The 18183-nt window shown below is 46.5% G+C and overlaps 2 protein-coding genes and 1 long non-coding RNA gene across 4 annotated transcripts in view; 1 reads left to right on the top strand and 2 right to left on the bottom strand.

The window, feature by feature from the left end:
- The window catches only part of USP49 (ubiquitin specific peptidase 49), a 34170-nt gene extending 24427 nt beyond the window's left edge, over positions 1-9743 (bottom strand). For both annotated transcript variants that reach the window (XM_075055646.1, XM_075055647.1), the window contains exon 1: positions 9691-9743. The gene's annotated coding sequence lies outside the window, so the exon portion shown is untranslated. The remainder of the gene's footprint in view (positions 1-9690) is intronic.
- A 172-nt stretch (positions 9744-9915) lies between these two features.
- Positions 9916-12947, top strand: LOC142043896 (uncharacterized). Its single transcript, XR_012654142.1, has 3 exons — positions 9916-10139; positions 10567-10682; positions 12630-12947. It is a non-coding gene; the product is annotated as an uncharacterized LOC142043896 (long non-coding RNA).
- Positions 12948-13555: 608 nt separating this feature from the next.
- On the bottom strand, positions 13556-18182 carry MED20 (mediator complex subunit 20). Its single transcript, XM_075055651.1, has 4 exons — positions 18112-18182; positions 17820-17974; positions 15899-16152; positions 13556-14202 (listed from the first exon to the last, which is right to left on the bottom strand). The coding sequence occupies exons 1-4, from the start codon at positions 18123-18125 to the stop codon at positions 13987-13989; spliced, it is 639 nt and encodes a 212-aa protein (XP_074911752.1). The 5' UTR covers positions 18126-18182; the 3' UTR covers positions 13556-13986.
- Position 18183: the final 1 nt, after the last annotated feature.

Genomic DNA, 18183 nt, shown 5'->3' with positions numbered 1-18183 from the left:
TATTTCAACGTGGCCTAACAAAGCAGGAATAGAGGACATAAACAGCCATTCTCTTGTGTCCCCACTTTCCCTACCTTATTATTCCTTTTAATCATGGCCTACTACAATGCAGCCAAAAAGCTACATTTTTTCAGAATGCAGAAAGCATTTTTTCTTTTGACCATGCTCTTTAAACATTATTTTTCACGTTCAGTATATATCACATTTATCACCAACTGTCACATAAACAATACATTCAGAGTTGAGGTTCACAGCAATAGTTCAGACATTATATATTAAAAATATAAAAAACCACACACTCAACCTTTGATAGGGAAAATTCTACACAATTGCCTCCTGCCTTCACAATAACATCAACAAAATTAAACATAACTTTCTGCTACTGGTATGGTCAGAACCAGTTACATTTTGACCTATAGTACCTTGCTCCGTTTCCCCATCATTTGCAAAACCCCATTACTTTTTTATCGAAAGACATGCAATTTTAATAAAACAAACCAAATGCAAAGCCCTTCACTGCACAGGTACGAGGTGAAGTTTTCTAGCTCCAGCACATCAGAGAATCCTCTCGCTGCTGCTCACACACACAAAACTGACGGCTGCAGCAGAGATCAATTTAACAGCCCTGGTATTCAGCAGCAGACTAACAGCCTCTTCGAGAATCTCTTTGTGATAGACACAAAGACGGATTATACCAGAGAGTGAATACTTGGTAAGTTATGGGTAGTCCTCTGCTGTTCTTCCTCCCCCATTTTAATTCATATTCATCTTGGCAAAATCTTAGACAGACTATTAACTAATCTAAAACAACATCACAGCTGATACAACACATAAAGCAATCAGTCAAATGAACATGTCAGTGCCATCTACTGAAGCAATAAAGAACAAGACAACCCCAGCAGGCTGTGGCTTATTATCTTCACAGCCATAATGAATAGGCATAGAGTATTAAATGTAAGTACAGTATTCCACAGTCACATTTTGCTATGTTTTAAGCAGGAAAGGTGCCTTCGATACGTTTGTGGAGCAGAGATTACAAGAAGATGAAAAAAGCGAAGGGTTTCGACACACCTCTCCATCATTTTCTTTTCCTTCCCTTGCCAATCAGCTACTATTAGGGCTTTTAAAACCCCAAGCGAGTGAAACAGAACAGCAGCTAGAAAATTTTCTATGGGTTTTAATAAATGCTGTTAACTGGTAAATGGAGTAAATCATAATGACCAAATTACCCAAATGCAGCAAGGACTTCTGTTTTTTTATTTGTCTAACCAACAAAAACCAGACATCAGCCCAAGATGCTCAACAGTATTTATTTGTACAGCATCCATACGCATGCCCACATCCCTGTACGGGAGGGTGCTGCTGCGTCCTCAGCTCTAGAAGCAGCAAATGATCTGACCCAGCCTTCACTTGGACCGTGGGGCTGGACCAAGGTCGTCTTCGTTTTCTTGTCAACAAAGAATTAGACAGAGATTTACATGTCCTCTTGCTCTGCTCAAATAATGTGCCTGTTTTGCACTCGGAAAAAACAATCTATACAGCAAAGCCTCCTCTTCCTAGGTGTGCAAAAGGAGACCTAAAGTGGCATTAATAAAACTAAGCATTTTTTCAGTCTCAACCTTCCCAATGTCCAGCCTGCCAGCTGATACACAAGGTTTGAGCCTCTATTTTCCAGTACATAAGGAACAATTTCACTTGCTCAAATGCACTCCCCCCCCTTCCTGATGGAATTATTCCTAATTTGCATATTATGAATCCTGTTCTGGCTGAAATCCTTTTCTATAAATTACAGGCATTATCTGAGTAGTGCCTTTGTCCTCACCACAACACGTCGACGTAACAGAACGAGGTAGGAAACAGGAACACGATTTGCAAAATATCAGGTTGTTAATCTTCTTTAAGAACTGAAGATCAACTCAGGCCTGATTCTATAGCATCTGTTATTTTAATAAATTATCTTACTGAGAGGTTAGAGTTCATCACATCAATTTGTCTTGAGATGAAATGACAACAGGACAAGGACAGGAAAGAGGGAGAGGGGAATTTGGTTCTGATACCACGATCTGGTGGAGCCTCAAAAAGCTGTTCCTAAAACCTTCCAATTTTATAATAAACAGGATACTATCTTCCTTATTCACTGACTCACTCATTTCCACCATGTCCAAAACAGCAGGTCGGGCAGCCATGCTACCGAACCATCCTGAAAAGTTCAGAAAAAGAGCAGTGCAAATATCAAAGCAGAATTTTTCAGTCTACCCTTAAAAAACACTCACTATTTTAACTCTCTATCATGAATATTACATTTTCTCAAAATAAATTAACTCTTTTGAGAAGGATCTTCATCCTTGCTCTCATTCAGGTGAATTAACTATTCTTAGTTAAATAGATTTGCTTCTAGTCTTAGTCTGATGACAGATTAACTCATGACTGGTAGGATTATAGACTTACCTCTGGAACTAAATCACTTTTGAATCTGAGTTATAGCTATTAGTTCCTTAAAGCTTAGCTGAACAGCTTTTAGTACCTCCTTTGTATTTTTGAAAGAATGATTAAACATCATTAAATCCAAGCTAAGGGCTCTTTCTCACAACTCCACTGAATGAACAGTTAGCTGATTTAACTTTTTTTTTTTAAAGAACAGCAGTGTTTTACATGGATTTTTTTCAGAATAATTAATACTATTCTAAGTCTAGAAGACTTGTCCTTAAAGTTAAAACATGTTTTTCATGTTTGTGTGGGTTTTAAGCACATAAAAAACCCCTTTGTTCTCCTCGGAGAGAAACAGCTATCCACATCAACCTGCTCCTTTGTACCCAGCATGGCGCTTCTGTTCCTCTTACATTTCTCCAGCTGCAGAAGACACAACCAATTCTACAGAGACAGGCACTGAAGCCCTCCCATACAGCAACCAGCGTACACTTAAGCGTACATGAAATATTCCAAATACGAAACCAAAAATTTCCATGCCATCAGCAAACGGTTTCACTACACGCCAACAAAGTAATGTAGAAGAAGCCACCAAGCAGGTATCAAAAGAATCACCCTTTCAATGATCTCCTCCTGACATTCCCTTCTGCAGCATTAGTAAGGAAAGCAAGGAGCAGCCTTCCCCAATACTTTTGTTTCTTGGCAGAAGGTGGAGATATTTAGCCATCACTCTCTCCATTTAATTCGAAGGGAGCCAGCTTGGATCAATGAGCTGCCTTAATTCATTGCTTTTGCCTTCTGCATTTCCATGAGAGGAGGCATGGATGGGACAGTGAGAAGTTTCCCTGAAGAAGGAAAACCAAAACCACCCTGTAACTACTAACAAAGGTCACTGGATGGAAGAACTGGAGGCATCACTCCTCCAAGAGCGTGATGCTGAAATTATACAGTTTAGTCACACCCTGACAGCTACAGGCAGCAGATCTCTGTGGGTTCCCAGCCCAAGCAGCCAACCACCAATCTATATCCCCATCAGATGATGTGTTTTTCTTTTTAAGTAACACACAATCCAAGTTTTGGTTAATTCATCTTTAAGTAGCCCTCTGGATCATAGTAAGCCAGTCACAATCTCTGAATTAGAACGTATCATTTTTCACTGTTTGTTAATGATTAGAAAACCCCTAGGCATCCAAAAGCAGATCGTGTTGTCCAGTTCTAGCAACACATCTGTAGATACATGCACACAAGCAAATATATAGACACATAGTCTATTTAAATCAATCCTTAGATCTCTCCCTCCACCCAGAACACCCACCAACTACTGTCAAGTACTAAAACCCCACAGTGAAGATAAATGCAAACCCCAATTAGTCAAAAATGACATTAGCTGCTCATTTCACCAAGTTACACAAATCTGCAGGGGTGGGGGGAAGGCATTCATGCCGAACTGTATTTGCTAAAGTTTAGTGGATGAAGAAATTATTCATTCTGATAGACTACAGTTCAATATTTATGCAGATAATGTTCAAGCTTGAAGTCAGCCACAAATTTCTATCATTTTCTTAATACACAAGGCACTTGTTATTCAGCTGGAACACATTTAATATACAACATAATGTAAAATTCTAAACTATCTAAAATTAGTGGGTAAAGTTAGCTTCAGCATCAGGCAAGAGACGAACCAGGTCCCATCATGCCAAAAGAAAGAAAGGATTTAATATAAAATACAGTTTTGCTGTTTGAAGAAAAGGAAAGCCCATTTGTCACAAACTTATTGGAATGGAGTCAGGCTTAGAGACACTGATCCCTTCCAGGAAAGTGGGGAACAAAGCTGCAGCAGTACAGAAACATAAGCCAGCATTGATGGCCCTTCTTAGGATACTCTTTTAGTATTTCTAGCTAAAAGCTACTTATCACTTCATCTGCATACCCACCTAGCCAAGCTGTAAAGACCCTCCTTCCGTACCATTTTTATTTAAAGTTCAAAACCTTGAATTGTCTTCAGAGGCTTTTCATAGCATGAGAGAGAGGGACAGAATGTAATTATAGGACAGTATTTCTTAATCAAATCTAAGCCGCCCACTGAAAGTGAATGGGAAAATATGGTTGCAAGGCAATGCTTCTCAATCAAGTGGACGGATTTGCCTTTCAGAGTGAATAAGGGAATGGAGCTGTGGTCACCATTTCTTAATCAGCTCAGCTGATGTCCTATAGAAGATCTCAATGGAGGAACACAGCTGTGGCCCATAACTCTTGACTTGATCTTCCATGGTTTGACTGAAAAGCCTGAAAAGAACATAAATGCACTAAAGCTTTTCTCCATTAAATTGGTTCTTTCAAAACCGCCACTGGCTTCACCCAGAGGGGGAAAAGAAAAAAAAAAAGTTTCTTTTTCAGTACACTTGGTTAGAGGTTGAGTGTAAAAGTTTTTGTGATATATACTACACAGCCAAGTATACTATAATAGACCAAACTATTCTTTTCTTTTAAAGACCAAGAGGGAGCATGTTATGCAGTAATTCCAACATTCTGTAGGGATTCCTGTGTCTGAGTATGTGGTTTTTGCTTTGGCTAAAGCACCCTTTTGCATTTCAGTTAGCAAAGTTACAAAACATTGAGAAAGCATCCCCTCAGTCAGAATTTTTTTTTTAAAAGAGTACATTCGTCACGACTGACATGTTACACAAGATACATTTCAAATGCACTCATACTAACTTTGAGCTGTCAGATCTGCGTATTCCAGTTTTCTGTCTTCATTTGAAAACGCGGCTGAATTACACAGCCAAGGCAGCAAGACAAGAAAGCAAGCATGTGCACCATGAGGAGGAACGAAGATGTACTGAAAAAAGCTTCTGTTTTTCAGACAGCTGCCTGTATTTTTCTTCTACTTTCTCAGTAAAATTCTTGAGAGGACAGACTTCTCAGTGAATTACATTATAATTACCTAAAGGAATTTACCTAGTGAGCCTTCTTTGAAAAAATCTCAAGGTACACCCCAACAAGTTTGCCATTTTCTGAGGGATTTCATACTGATCTTTGTAATGTATTGGAGATGTAACAGTTAATGTGCACTCATTACTATCTTGTAAGCAAAAAGCTAATTAACACCACTTAGCTCAAAGCAGCCAAGTTTTTTTTTTTCCTACCTATGTCCACTAAAGATACTAATTCACTTCCTAATGCTGTAGCAAAAAGGGGTTTTTTTTTCCCTTCAAAACCACCAGAATGCAGTGTAACAGAGTGTGCATTTTAATTTGCATTTTCCTCAATATGCTATGATATGAATTACTGCAAATATACAAATAACTAGCTTTATACCAGTTAGAAATTACTTCCCTACAACACTGGCAAAGGACAGAATCTCCACCTCCATTTTTACCTTCTCTCCCCTCACTCCCACTTTAATCTTTTTTGTTTCAGTGGCATGTTATAGCTGTTCCGTAGCTCTGCTGCCAGTTACGTGATGAAGCCTGCATGCTGGGGCTGTAATTCAATGGCTCGCAAGCCACATACGACTTAACAGCCTCGCATGAGCCATCTTTGATCTAAAGTCTAATAAAAACAAAAGTGAAGAGCGTTAGTGTCAGTATACACGGAGATACGAACAAACAACCGAGACATTCTGATCTATAAATCACATTTTAAAATAGTAGTGGTTTCAGTTAAACAATTTGTTGAATTTGCTTAGTACACACCAGAGCAATGATTCGTCAAAGGTTTCATGTTAACAAAGATGGTCTTCCATTCACTGACATTGGGGGGGGGCTTTTTCTATACAACGTAACCCACATCAACTCAACAGCCTGTTCATTGTGGTTAAGTGTTTAGGAAAGGTGAAGTGTTTATACACTGAGCAATTAACAATAGGCTGCTGAGACAAGAACATCTCCGAAGGTTTCATTCCCCAAAGGAAAAAAAAAAAAAACAACAACAAAACCAACCCTCGATGAAATATTCAAGATGAAAACCACAAAGGTTGTTAACCAAAGTGGGAAACTTCCAGTGTCTCTCATCTGCTGGAGAGGATTCCTGTGCAGAAAATAAAGGATTGCGGGGATCTTTTGGAGCATGTCCCACCACGCAGCTCAGAGTGAGCTACCCCCTCTTCCTTTTCCCCCATTCGATCTGAATTGCTGTGCCCAGTGACAGGCAAAGTTTTCAACCTACTTATCTTAGTATCTCTCTATTAATTTCTAACAAACAATTTTAAAACAAAAACCTTAGTTTTGTTTTGACTCAGAGCTGAGGTCAACTTCAGAAACTGTTTCACACTTCCCCAAAGCAAAAAATGGATGTGAAAGAATCCACATGCATCTTATAAGACAGAAGCTGAATTTTGTAGTATTTCCATTTCCTAGCTATTCTAATCTATCCACTACCATCTTCTAAGGGATGAGAAAACACTAAATTTCACTTTATGAGTCCCAGCAGAAGTCCTAAGAAACTTCAGTATAAAAATAGCTAACGAAAGGAAAAAAAAAGGCCAATAAAAATAGGATCTTAAAAGACACATTCAGTAATTTATATCACCTTTGCCACAAGTGCTTCTTGTCACTCGTTCTTAGGTGCTGAGACAAAACAGTAACTACTTTTAAAAAAACCCAATTAACAAGTGTGTTTTAGCACTGAAGAAAACAACCTGCAATGACTGATGTGGACAGAGCGCTGCAAACAAGCAAACACCAAGCAAAGGATTATGATTAGTTGCAAGAAATCCACTGCAGCAAGAAAACTGCACTCAAGGCTTTCACACCCAGAAGCAGAGAGGCAATACACCAAGCTAAATGTGCCCTTTTTTCTTTTATCATCATCAGTATTCCCATGATTAACAGTACAACACACGAAAGATAGATCCTTTGCCGTTCCCTTCGAGTTTACCAATCCAAATACTAATCAGACCAAGCGCTGCTTCATTTTGCAAGCCACAACACATGAGGCTTATTCACAATTTCTCCATTCTTACAGGCCTCCAGCGTGTCTTGTCAACCACAGGGCTTTGTACCACATGAAATCTGAATCTCTGCAGGAACTGCAGCAACAGATTCTTTACTAACGATCTTTGGACACACAACAGCTAAATAAATCCCCAATTTTGACTTACTAGCTGTAACAGCCTGTAAACCGTTGCATATGTGACTATTGTTAAGCCCTGCTCCTGAACAAGCGAAATTCTTTGTAACAAACAGAACTTGCACAAGACCAAGAATTATTCCAGACCTGAAAAGCTGCCAACTTCAAAACGCCCTTTTCACTTGAAGTCAGCTCGTATTAATAGGAAGAATGATTAGGGCGAAAAATAAACAAGCATTTACCATTTGCAGCCTCGTGTTTGAAAGCACGCCTAGCTCAGAGACATCAAATGCTGGTCATGTTTGGCACGTAATTTTCAAATATTTGCACCTAGCCTATTTTCAAAGCAATTAAAAACACCACCAAATGCTTTTGTTGCCCTCTCCTTTTTTTTTTTTTTAACATCATAAACAACCTATCTGACAATTGTTAAACAACAGCAACCCCCAAGTGCAGCTGCCAAAGGCAGAGCAGCAGAAATTCAGCGCAAACCCCAGCACTGCATTTACTGCCGGCTGTAGACCGGGTGCAACTCCAGACACTTCTGTTAAGAGTGACACTCGTTTAACCCAAGGGCAAGTTTAATCCACAGCGTTCACACCCACAGAGAGTTTTTATATTCACAGTTCCAGCGATTTACCCGCTCTCATCCTCCCTGCTCCCGCAGCTCTTCTGTCCTCGTTCTCACGTCCCAGCCGTGCGTTTCCTTTCCTCGAGCAGCAGCTCAGACCTCATCTCCACCAACAGCCCCCATCCTCCCCCTCCCAGACACCTTATTTTTGCTTCCAGTCCCACCTCCCTATCATCCCTCTTAATCTGGTCCCTATTTTTTGCCTTGCCTTCGCACGAAAACGATTGATGCTACTTCAGGAGAAGCTCCCGCCCAAGTCAATTAGAGTTTTGCCTGGGCTGAGGAATCGGTAGCGCCTATCAAATCTTTCACCACACGCTCCTCAGGTTCCAGTGAGCATCTTCTCTGAAGCAGCAGCGTAGAAAAGGACTAAATTTTGCAACATTTCTCACGAGATGAGCTCAGCGATTTCAAGAGCTCGCAGCATCTTTCCCCGATTATAAAGTACAAGTGAACCTCTGAAAAGTAAAGACACTTCCCCCCTCCACACACATATTTCAAAATAACTGGGTGCTTTCATCACATCTGTCAATATTCTCTCACTGACTGTACCTGGAGATCAGGAGCTGTTTTGACACACAGGTCATGCTGCTTTTTCCTACGTACAGCCGCACGTAACAGGATTAGCAGGCGCATTTCCTAAAATTAGCAGCTTTTCTAAAACTGACTCCTGTTTGTAAGGGCTCATACGCGTAAGCAGTTATTTTCTTTGGCCATTTGAGCATTCGCAGGAGGGGACATAAATTCACTGCGACCCCCTCTGCTTCAAATGATGGTTAAATTGTGATTTTAAAGCATGCTTTGCTCCCCGAGGCAGACGCTCACCATCAAGAGACCTAAACCCAACATGCTCCCAGACCCCCCCCCCCCCCCGTCATTAACTTTTGCTGTTTACCTTTGCGGCGGGGACGACACAAAACCCACAAGGGTTTTTTGTTGTTTTTTTTCTTTTAATAATTATGAACCAGCACCGATTTTCCCCCTTTTCGTGCCTTCCCCCCCTCCACCCCCACCCCCCCAAGCACAGCATGGGGGGGGGTTACGGGGCAATTTTTTTTTAAGGCGCTGTCCCCCTCCCCGCTGGCATCAAGACCACGACCCGCGGCACCCACCCACCCACCCGTGGCGGGACGCCACCCCCGGCGCTGTTTCCCCCCCCCCCGGCCGGCGGGGTCCGCCAGAGCCCCCTGTGAGGGGCCGGTCGCGGGGGGTGTGGGTGTCTGTGAGGGGGGGGTGTGGGGGGGTCGCTCCCGCGCCTCAACAAAGGGAAAGTTGCGAAGCCGCTGAGGGGCTCCCGCCCGCAGACAAAGGCGGCGGCCGACGGGGCTGGGGGGGGGGGGGGTGTCGGGGTCCGCCTCAGCTCTCCCCCCCCCCGCGCCCCCCAACCACACCGAGATGGGGAGCCCTTGGGGGGGGGGCACCAGGGACCCCTCAGCACCCTCCTCACGGCGGGGTGCCTCCCCTCCCTCAGCCTTCCCGCCTCTCTTCCCCTCCCCCCCCCACTTCGCCCTCGGGGGGGTCGCGGCCTCCCCCCCCCCCCCCCCAACGGCCCCTTTATTTACCGCCATCATCAGCACGCGCGAGCTGTCACCCAGCGCGAGACACCCCAACCGCCGCCGGCCACGCCCTCTCCCCGCCCATTGGCCGCCCGCCGCGCCCCGCCCCGCCCCGCCGTTGGCTGGAGAGCACGCCACACAACGCTCTCGCCTTCCCCCTCGCCCCGCTCCCCATCCAGCGCCGGTGCTTACGCCAATTCCGTAGAGCGGAGCCCGGCGCTAACGGCGAGGCTGGAGCGCCGACGGACGTCGTTTGCGCAGCCCACGTCGCGGCAGACAGAGTTCTGGCGGAGCTTACGAACTCTACGTAGCCGCTAGGGAGAGCTCTTCAATGGCTTACGCTCGAGTAGCGGCAGGGCAGCGCCGAGGGGCGGGGACTGCCCGGGCCCGGCCCCGGACGGTGACGTACCGGGCTTTGTGAATCCCAGGCTGAAGTTCGGTTGAGTCACAGGAGGGTAAATAAGGATGTTTAGGAGACAAAGAGACTCTTAAAGGGGCAGCGCGGGAGGTGGCGCGTTCCCGCGGGGCCCCCGAGGTGGCTGTGTGGGGTGGGAGATGCCCCACAGGGCCCCTGAGGTGACGGGGGGGGCCCACGGGGGGCTCTGAGGTGACGGGGACCCTGAGGTGATGGGGGTGGGCACCCCACAGGGCCACAGACAGCACTGGTGGCACACAAAGGCCCCCGAGCCGTACCGGCCTTCGCCAGAGGTCACTCGAAGGCCCCCAGGTCACACACCATGAGGGGATGGAAAGGCGTTTTGTGAGAGACAAAGGGACGTCAGCGCTGAGGCCGGGGAGGGGGGGGAAGGCTGTCCCCAGGCAAGGGACAGCCACGCTTGGGAGTCACCTGCACCCACTGGGACAACTCAACTTTTTTCACAGCCTGCAGGAGGTACCCTCGGGGACCGGCCGGTCCTGCTCTCCGAGCAGCGCTGAGCCAGGGCAAAGCTGCAAAGAAGCAGTCGTGGACCACACAGGACCAGCGACACGAAGCACAGGTCAGCGGTGTCACAGACGCAATTCCTTTGCACAGGGACAAAGTGTTCCCCCCCAACCTGTCTTGTCCCAGTAAGTTTTGAGGCAAAGCGCCGCCATTTACTGCGACAGGTGGGAGCCTGCTTTCTTCTGTCACGGGACAAGGACACTGCACAGCCTGGTGGTCTCCTTGTGAGCTCCTGCACCAGCCAGCCTTCCCACAAATTCCACTTCCTGTGAGCTTTGTCGTCCTTTCTCTACGCCTTCCCTTTTTGACCAGTGCCTGGTCTGTTTTGAACCCCTACCTGCACAGAAATCCACAGTCACACACCTCTCAACTCTTCAACAGCTCCCCACTGCAATGAGCCCCCAGTCTGTAATATCTGCTAAGAATTAAAACTGAAGATTAACGAGGCCCTTATGTCCTCACTCTCTTTGTAAAGCTTAGCAGGGTGCAGCTGCTATGTAAGTACTTCATAAAAAATGCCACAGCACAAACCAGAACAAAAGCCCACAGTATCCCCAGGGTAGCAGTGAGACTTGGACTCTCTCTCTGCCACTGAAGCGTTAGTGACACTGGTAACGTCACTCGGCCTACTTAGAGCTAGGAGGGGGAAAGCTATGATGATGCAAGGGTGAGACCCACATCCCCAAGATCCGCAGTCCCCTCTAGGTCAGGCTTCAACTCACAGAAAGCAACAACACTGCCAGTGATTTTGAGAGGTGCAGAAGCAGAAAAAAAAGGATCCACAGTGGTACAGGACTACAGTTTGGCCACCTCTCCCTCTAGGTCTTTCATTCTCTGAGAAAACACTGGGGAGCAACAGGAAAACAACCTTCCAGACCATGCCTTGACAGGCAAAATTAGGGTGGTTTTCAATTACACTGGCTCAATCCATTAATGTAACACAATTGAAAGCCCCCTGAAGACTTGTTAAGATGCAGACTAGCATGTTCGAAGCCACGTTAACCTGCCATATTGATGCTGGGGGGGCCAGAATGAGGAGGATTACTGCAGCTAATAAGATTGAAAAGCAGTCATTTTGTCCATCAAGAAAGTAAAAAGCCCTAGAGTAAAAGCAGCCCCTCATGTGGAGCAGCTGATCCCCTCGTTCAGAGAACACAGTTACAACAACAGACATTTTTGCTAAGACATAAAGGGCTAAATCCTACCCATCCTTACACGTGTGGAAACCTACTGACGTCAATGGCTGTAATGGTGTAATTGAAGGCAGAATGTAGCTCAAGGGGTCCCATTTTATTACTCTAGGAACAGTACAATGTATTAATAAAGAGCACAGAAGTCCCCAGAGATTCCAGCACACTTTTTATGTTTTTAAGACACGTGACCGGAGTTTTGACATCTCTGGTTACAGAACGCATCTTTTGGGAATTAATAAAGCATTAGCAACATTCAGCATGACTAATCTGACCGTTAAAAGGTATTTTTTTTTAACCTTAAGACTTAAAATGGGAAACAGGACAGAAATAACTATCCCTACAAAGACTACAGTTTGTTTTCATAAGTTTTGCCAGCCACGCTTAACTATGTGGAATGACAGCAGGTCAGATTCTCACTGAATTTTCACCACTGAAAATTAATAGTCCCACTGAAGTCAGCGCACGTGTCATGAACTTGAGCTAAGAGTTGCAAAAATCCAGTATATTCAGCATGTTGGAATTTCTAACACACTTACGGTACATTATGCCATTTATTATGGCTCATTAACCAGATCTTTCTGGACCCAGTGCTGATTAAATTTATTAAATGCCCACACTAAAAGCTCTAGGCACTCTAACAGTTAATTAGGTTTACAGGTATAAATGATAATCACAAAGAAGTCATATCTAAATAACTAGTTCTCTACCAGTCAGCAAATCAAGTAACAAAACAGCTTCTTTTCCCCCCACTGCTTCAGAAGGAAAAATCTATTTAGGAGAAATCTATTTCTGTTTTACTTGCTCCTCAGACTCTTCAAGACCCACATGTTGGGAAGGAACCAGCAATATTTTCTGCGAGCAAGACACACGCTGCTTCTTCACGAGGAACCCACCGTCCTTCTTGCAAATCTCCCTTCCTAGAACCATCCTTAGACCTTCTCTACGCCTGCCCTTTATGTCTGCCATATGGGCTGCAGAGCTGGAACCCTGCTACACACAGCCTTCCCAGGAACCACGAAGAAAGCTCAGTGCAAAGGTTTGTGGCTGAATGAGGGTGTTTCTGCGTATTCTGAGACTGAGCAGAGAGTGGAGCAGGGAGGAGAAGAAAAAATGACAGCTACAAGCTGGACAGGTACTGAACAAGTAAAATCAAGGGGACAGATTGCTCAAAAGGGATCTGATTTCCCTGGTTTTCCTGCTGTAAAAATAAATCGCCACTAAAAAAAATATTTGAGTGATACTGTATCATTAAGTCTTATAATAAATTTTTTGCTCTTATTCCCCAAGTCCTTCCTTACTCCATTAAATCCACTGAAGTCACCAAGATTTCTCAAATGAGAAATGGTGTACAGGGATAGGACATTTATTACCTACCTTTCAAACAAAGCGACAAAGCGGTTGGTATTCTCTTTCAATGCATGAGAGGGCTCCTGCCAGGCTTATTTATTTATTTATCACAAGGCTTCATCGGTATCATCTGAGAGGTAGAAGATTTTAATACTCCCATCAGATATAAAAGATGAAGACAAGCTAAGAACATACCCATAATAGGAATGCAAGAATTCCTGTAGATTTTGCTACAGGGAAATTAGTTTGCTTCAGGGGTATAAAGCTCTTGCACCAAATCAAAGATAAAACTCTGCTGAATAATTGTCTCCATGCAACAGAAAATTTCAAAAGCTGTAAATAAACAATACAAAACAGCACAACACTTGCTGTGCAGAAAGACTCCATCTCCTCACAAAATACAGCTTTTTATTTTGATGAAAAATAACAAGACACTTTCACATGGGTATCCAAAAAAAAATTTAAAAAAAATCTCTCATGTAGCTGTTCGCAGTCAAGGAAGCTCTGCCCTTGCATGCATTTGGCTGGAATTTCTCCTTTTCCCTCCTGCCGACGAACAGTAATCCCCTGCATGAAGCACTGTACAAAGAACCATCAGAACCACAGGGCTGATCCCAGACACGCTCAAAACCATGAAGGAGGACAAGAAATACACGTAGCATTCAAGACCTTTGCTTTGAAACATGGGAAAGAGATTGAGAAAAAAAAACCAACAACCTTGGGCTGCCTCCAGTGCCACTTTTTGGAGGGAATCCTGATCCAGATGGGCAGGTAGAAAAGAGGATGCAGTCGCTCTAAACCAGGCTCCAGGGAGTCCTTTCATCTGATCCCCGCTACAGGCACCTGCTGCTGCTTGCGGATTTTGTTGAACAGCTCCATATACTGAACCATCGTGTCTGCTGGGCTGTAGATGCTGTCGTGCTTGGTGCCAAACACGGACGGGATGCCGGGAGTGTGGTTCCCCATGAAGCTCTGCATGAACTCCATGAGCAGGTTCCAGCAGTCGTTAGCTATCACGCAGGGGCAGTACTCCACCTGGCAACAGAAACCACAGCCCTGAAGCTCGCAGCAGGGGCAATAACCACGCAGGAGGCAACGCGCTTTCCTCCCTCTACCTTGCTAGAAAGAGAATGCTTTTCATAAAAAACATCTGAGAATATTTAGCATATAACAAGGATGGACAAATATAAATAAACAGGACACGCTGGGAACATGCAAGCAATCCCTTCAAAAAGGAAGGGGAGGTAAAATGTACCCTGTAAGGGCATTGCTTTTATTAAATCCCCAATAGTGGGGATTGGGACATGTCTTGGGGACATTGGTTCAAACGCCACATTAACTTTATCCCACCCAAAACCAAACTTCACTCCCACATGCTGGTAAGTCAACAACTCGTGTGGCTGTGACATCTCTCAGGAATGTACTGGAAAAAACCTTGGGACTTAAGGACTTCAAGCGTTTCACTAAATATGAGTCTGGTCCCAAATCAGGAGTAGGTCCTAACGCAAACCCTGAAAAAACTACTACACCAAAACAGAAGCAGCCAGACCACCTGCCAAATCTGGTCCTGAGCTCAAGTTTCGGGTAAAAAAAGCTTCTGTTTAACCCCAGGTCAATAGCAACGCTGATGCTACAACATCTGTGTTTATTGCAGTGAAGAAATAAGCCATTTCTCAATCCTCATCCCTGCTGGCTAGGAATGCCTGCCTGATTAATTGTATATCAGATAATAGGATTTGTGTGTTTAGAAAAAGCATAAGCTCTGATTTTGAAAGACCTCTAAGCATCTAATTCTCAGCTATCTTGAAGACTGTTCGGCACCAATATATCTAGATGTCTGGAGTCTGACCTGCTCCGCTTTGCCCTTCCCATACCAGCGCAGCCCAGCTCCTTGTCTTTTCCGAGATGTTTTTCAGCCCAGCTGAGGCTTGTCCACGGCTTGTGAGCCTTCGACTCACACTTGTATTCAGCCAAGCATCTCCCCAAATGCTTTCCTAGATCCTCCCATGCCCCTTCGTGTACACTGGAGGATCTTCCTTTAGAGTTTGCTTCAGCCCAGCCTCCACCCCGTGAAACGCCCGTCAGCAGCTGGCAGCCGATGCTCTCGAGCCTCATCAGCAGTCACAGCACTGAGCAGAAAGAGCGGAAGCTGTTTGATGGCAGGCTTCGAGCCCACGGTGCAGCAATCCAGGTTGGCACGCCACGGGGTAGGACTGACGCCTGCCAAAAGCACTCTGGTGAGGAGAAGACCATCTCTACACTGCGTGAGCAGAACCTGGGACAAGAGGGCCCTGCTCTCCTGGGGCTGTGTCTGCTCGAGATGGAGAAAGCAAGCAAAACCCAAATCAGCATCAAATTAGCAGCTGAAGAGGTTGTGTTGTCCCCCTCGGTACGCTTATTAACCTGAAGTATGCTACTAGTGTTGTGCATCAGGACTTTAAGCAGCTTTTTAGTTTGATGGCATCCCTTCAGGGTTTTGTTTATTGGCACTTCAATGACAGGCTTTTCCGTAGCTGCAGCTGAGCCCCCAAGTACCTGCCTGAATTAAACCTTGTTGTGAAAAGGAGATAAATACCCTGCCTGCTGCATACATGATCGCATCTAGGACAAACTACCAGCAACAAGCAATGCGATTGAGACACAGAAAGGACGGGGGATTTCTCGTCTAACCTCCAAAATGGGATTTCCCTGTCTGTAGTTGTATTTCATACCCTTCAAAGACAATTCTTACCTCCACAGATATCCCACGGGCACTGGGCCCCATCGTAACTGTGCCCACCTTCACCAAGAAGTCACAGTACTGGTAGCGGGTGCCCCGGCTCTCTATCTTGTTCGCCTTGGCGTTTTGGAAGAAGCCTTTCAACTTCACCATAAGGATATCAAAGTTGGCATCTGCTATGAGGCAGGGACCGTTTTCAAAGAGAGCAAAGCAGCTGAGGGGATATTCGGAGTTGTGCATCACGTACATCAGCTTGCCTGTCTGCCCTGAAATAAGAGCAATGGTATTTGGGCTGTAAAACCAACAGTCCTGCGCTTGTATGTGCTTTTAAAAAAAGAAGCATCTGGTTTTTCCATTGTCCTCCTTGTTGCTTTTATTCCAGGGTCCTTGTACCACTCATACATGCTTTATGTTATGCGGCTGTTCAAGGAATAGATTGTATTTCCTTCTTAAGATTTAAAGTTAAAGGGAAAAAAAAAAAAATCTTCTGCCAGCACAACTCAGAGACCAGAGGGTGAGCTGGACGCGAGAGCCCCAGCAGGCTGGGGCAGGGGGGTCAGCAAAGAGCACCCACCTCCCATCCCTGAATGTGGGACTGGGCATCTGCTGACTGTCCTCCTGCCAACGGTCACAGGAGGAAGGCTGGGCTTTGCCTCTCTTCCCACTCACCCACCAGTCCTGCCTGGGGAGGACGTGCTGAGACACGCTCTGGAAAACAGGGTGCCCTGGCTTATACCATGCTTTAAAAGCTGGAAACAATTCTCATTTATCCACGTAGATCAAAAAAGCCTTTCCAGGGATGTGGCCATGCAAGTTCCAGCTGCAGAAAAAGCAGCAAAAAGCGTCTCTGGTAGCTTCAAATAGATCTGTCTGGGCAAACTGGCAGAGCCGAGCCCCAAGGCAGCCGCAGAGACAGTGGCAATGTTTGCCTTAGCATTTTTAAATGATGTGAAAATCAAGGGGCGCTTAGGAGGGATAAAGAGACTGGAACAGCCCCTCAGGTGAACATGCCACGCCGTACCTCTGAGCAGTTTTAGGCCATGCTATGTCAAGAGGGGATTTGGGGTCCTCTAAGCACATCCCCTGGAAAGACCTGGGTCACCTCATGCCTCAGACCCCATCAGAGCTGCTCCCCACTGTCCCGGGACCCGGTGCTCCGCTCCGCTCCCCCCTCCAGCTTGCAGGCCGGCTGCCACCGCCTGCCCTCCAGTGACTGCCCCTCGGAGACGGGCAGATGCTGCCAGGAGACTCGCACCCATCCTCTCCAGAGCAAAACGTGGCCTCCAAAGTGACTCAGACAGAAACAGCATTTGAAGTTTCACAGAAAAATAACGCTGACAGCAAAGATAACTCGACACGGCTGCTGAAGCTGGAGCAGGAATCCTCAAGGCCAGGTTCCCCGCCGCGACAGGGCCATCCCCAGGGCAGGACAACGTGGGGACACGCAGGGATTGGGGAAAACGGTGCTAAGGAGCGGGAAGAACGGGCACGGCCGAGTGTCTGCTACCGGGCAGAGAGCATCGGCCACGGCAGGCCTGTCCGTGCCCCATGCCGACCCTCCCCAGCTGCCCCAGGACCCCGTACAGGGACACTCCTTCTCCCAGAGAAGAGAAAAGGCCGACGGCAACCGCAACAGGCACCTTCTGCGGGCGGAGAAGACATTCTGCGGGCGGCCAGATGGCTGCTCGTTCCCTACCACGATAAATCAAACAGCCACGACCTGCGGGAGAAGCCCCGACCGTCCCGGTCCCGGTCCAAGCCGTGGCCTCACCCACAGCAGACGCTCCTTCCACGGGAGACCCTCTTGTCACCGGGGTTCACCCCCCGGGCGCCACGTTAAGGAGCTGGAAAGGGCACCGGGAGAAGAAAGGGCTGCGGGCCGGCTGACGGCACCCCCGGACCCGGACCCCCCCGGGGCTCTCCCGGGGCTGACCTTGGCTGCTGATGGTGGAAGCGGCGGTGTGGTAAGTCTCGCAGTCCACGCAGAAGGTTCCCTGCTTCTCGGCCCCCAGCAGCTCCAGTTTCCGCGTCAGGATCTCCACCGTCTGCTGCAGGCTCTTCCCCTCCGCCACCGGCACCTGCGCCACGCTGGGCACCGGGACGGGGAAGTCAAAAGGGGCAACCGGGACCCACCGGCGGCTTCCCCCGGCCCCCGGGAGCCCCTCACCGCGATCTCCCCCCTTCCTTCCCCCCTCCTCCTCCTCCTCCTCCTCTCCCGTCCTTACCAGGTGACCCCCATCCTGCGCCCGCCCGCCCCGCCGGGACGGAAGCACCGGCGGAAGAGGCGGGGACGACGT

Source organism: Buteo buteo, chromosome 23 (assembly GCF_964188355.1).
Source record: "Buteo buteo chromosome 23, bButBut1.hap1.1, whole genome shotgun sequence".
NCBI classification, from domain to species: domain Eukaryota; kingdom Metazoa; phylum Chordata; class Aves; order Accipitriformes; family Accipitridae; genus Buteo; species Buteo buteo.
The sequence above is the reverse complement of the archived record's forward strand: the minus strand, read 5'-3'. Positions and strand labels throughout refer to the sequence as shown.

What these genes read in the sequence shown, in the direction of transcription:
- MED20 (XM_075055651.1), bottom strand. An exon ending in TTCCACCATCAGCAGCCAAG is followed by an intron (nt 16,153 to 17,819) that starts GTCAGCCCCGGG and finishes CTCTTATTTCAG; the next exon opens with GGCAGACAGGCAAGCTGATG. An exon ending in CCCGTGGGATATCTGTGGAG is followed by an intron (nt 14,203 to 15,898) that starts GTAAGAATTGTC and finishes TTCTGTTGCCAG; the next exon opens with GTGGAGTACTGCCCCTGCGT.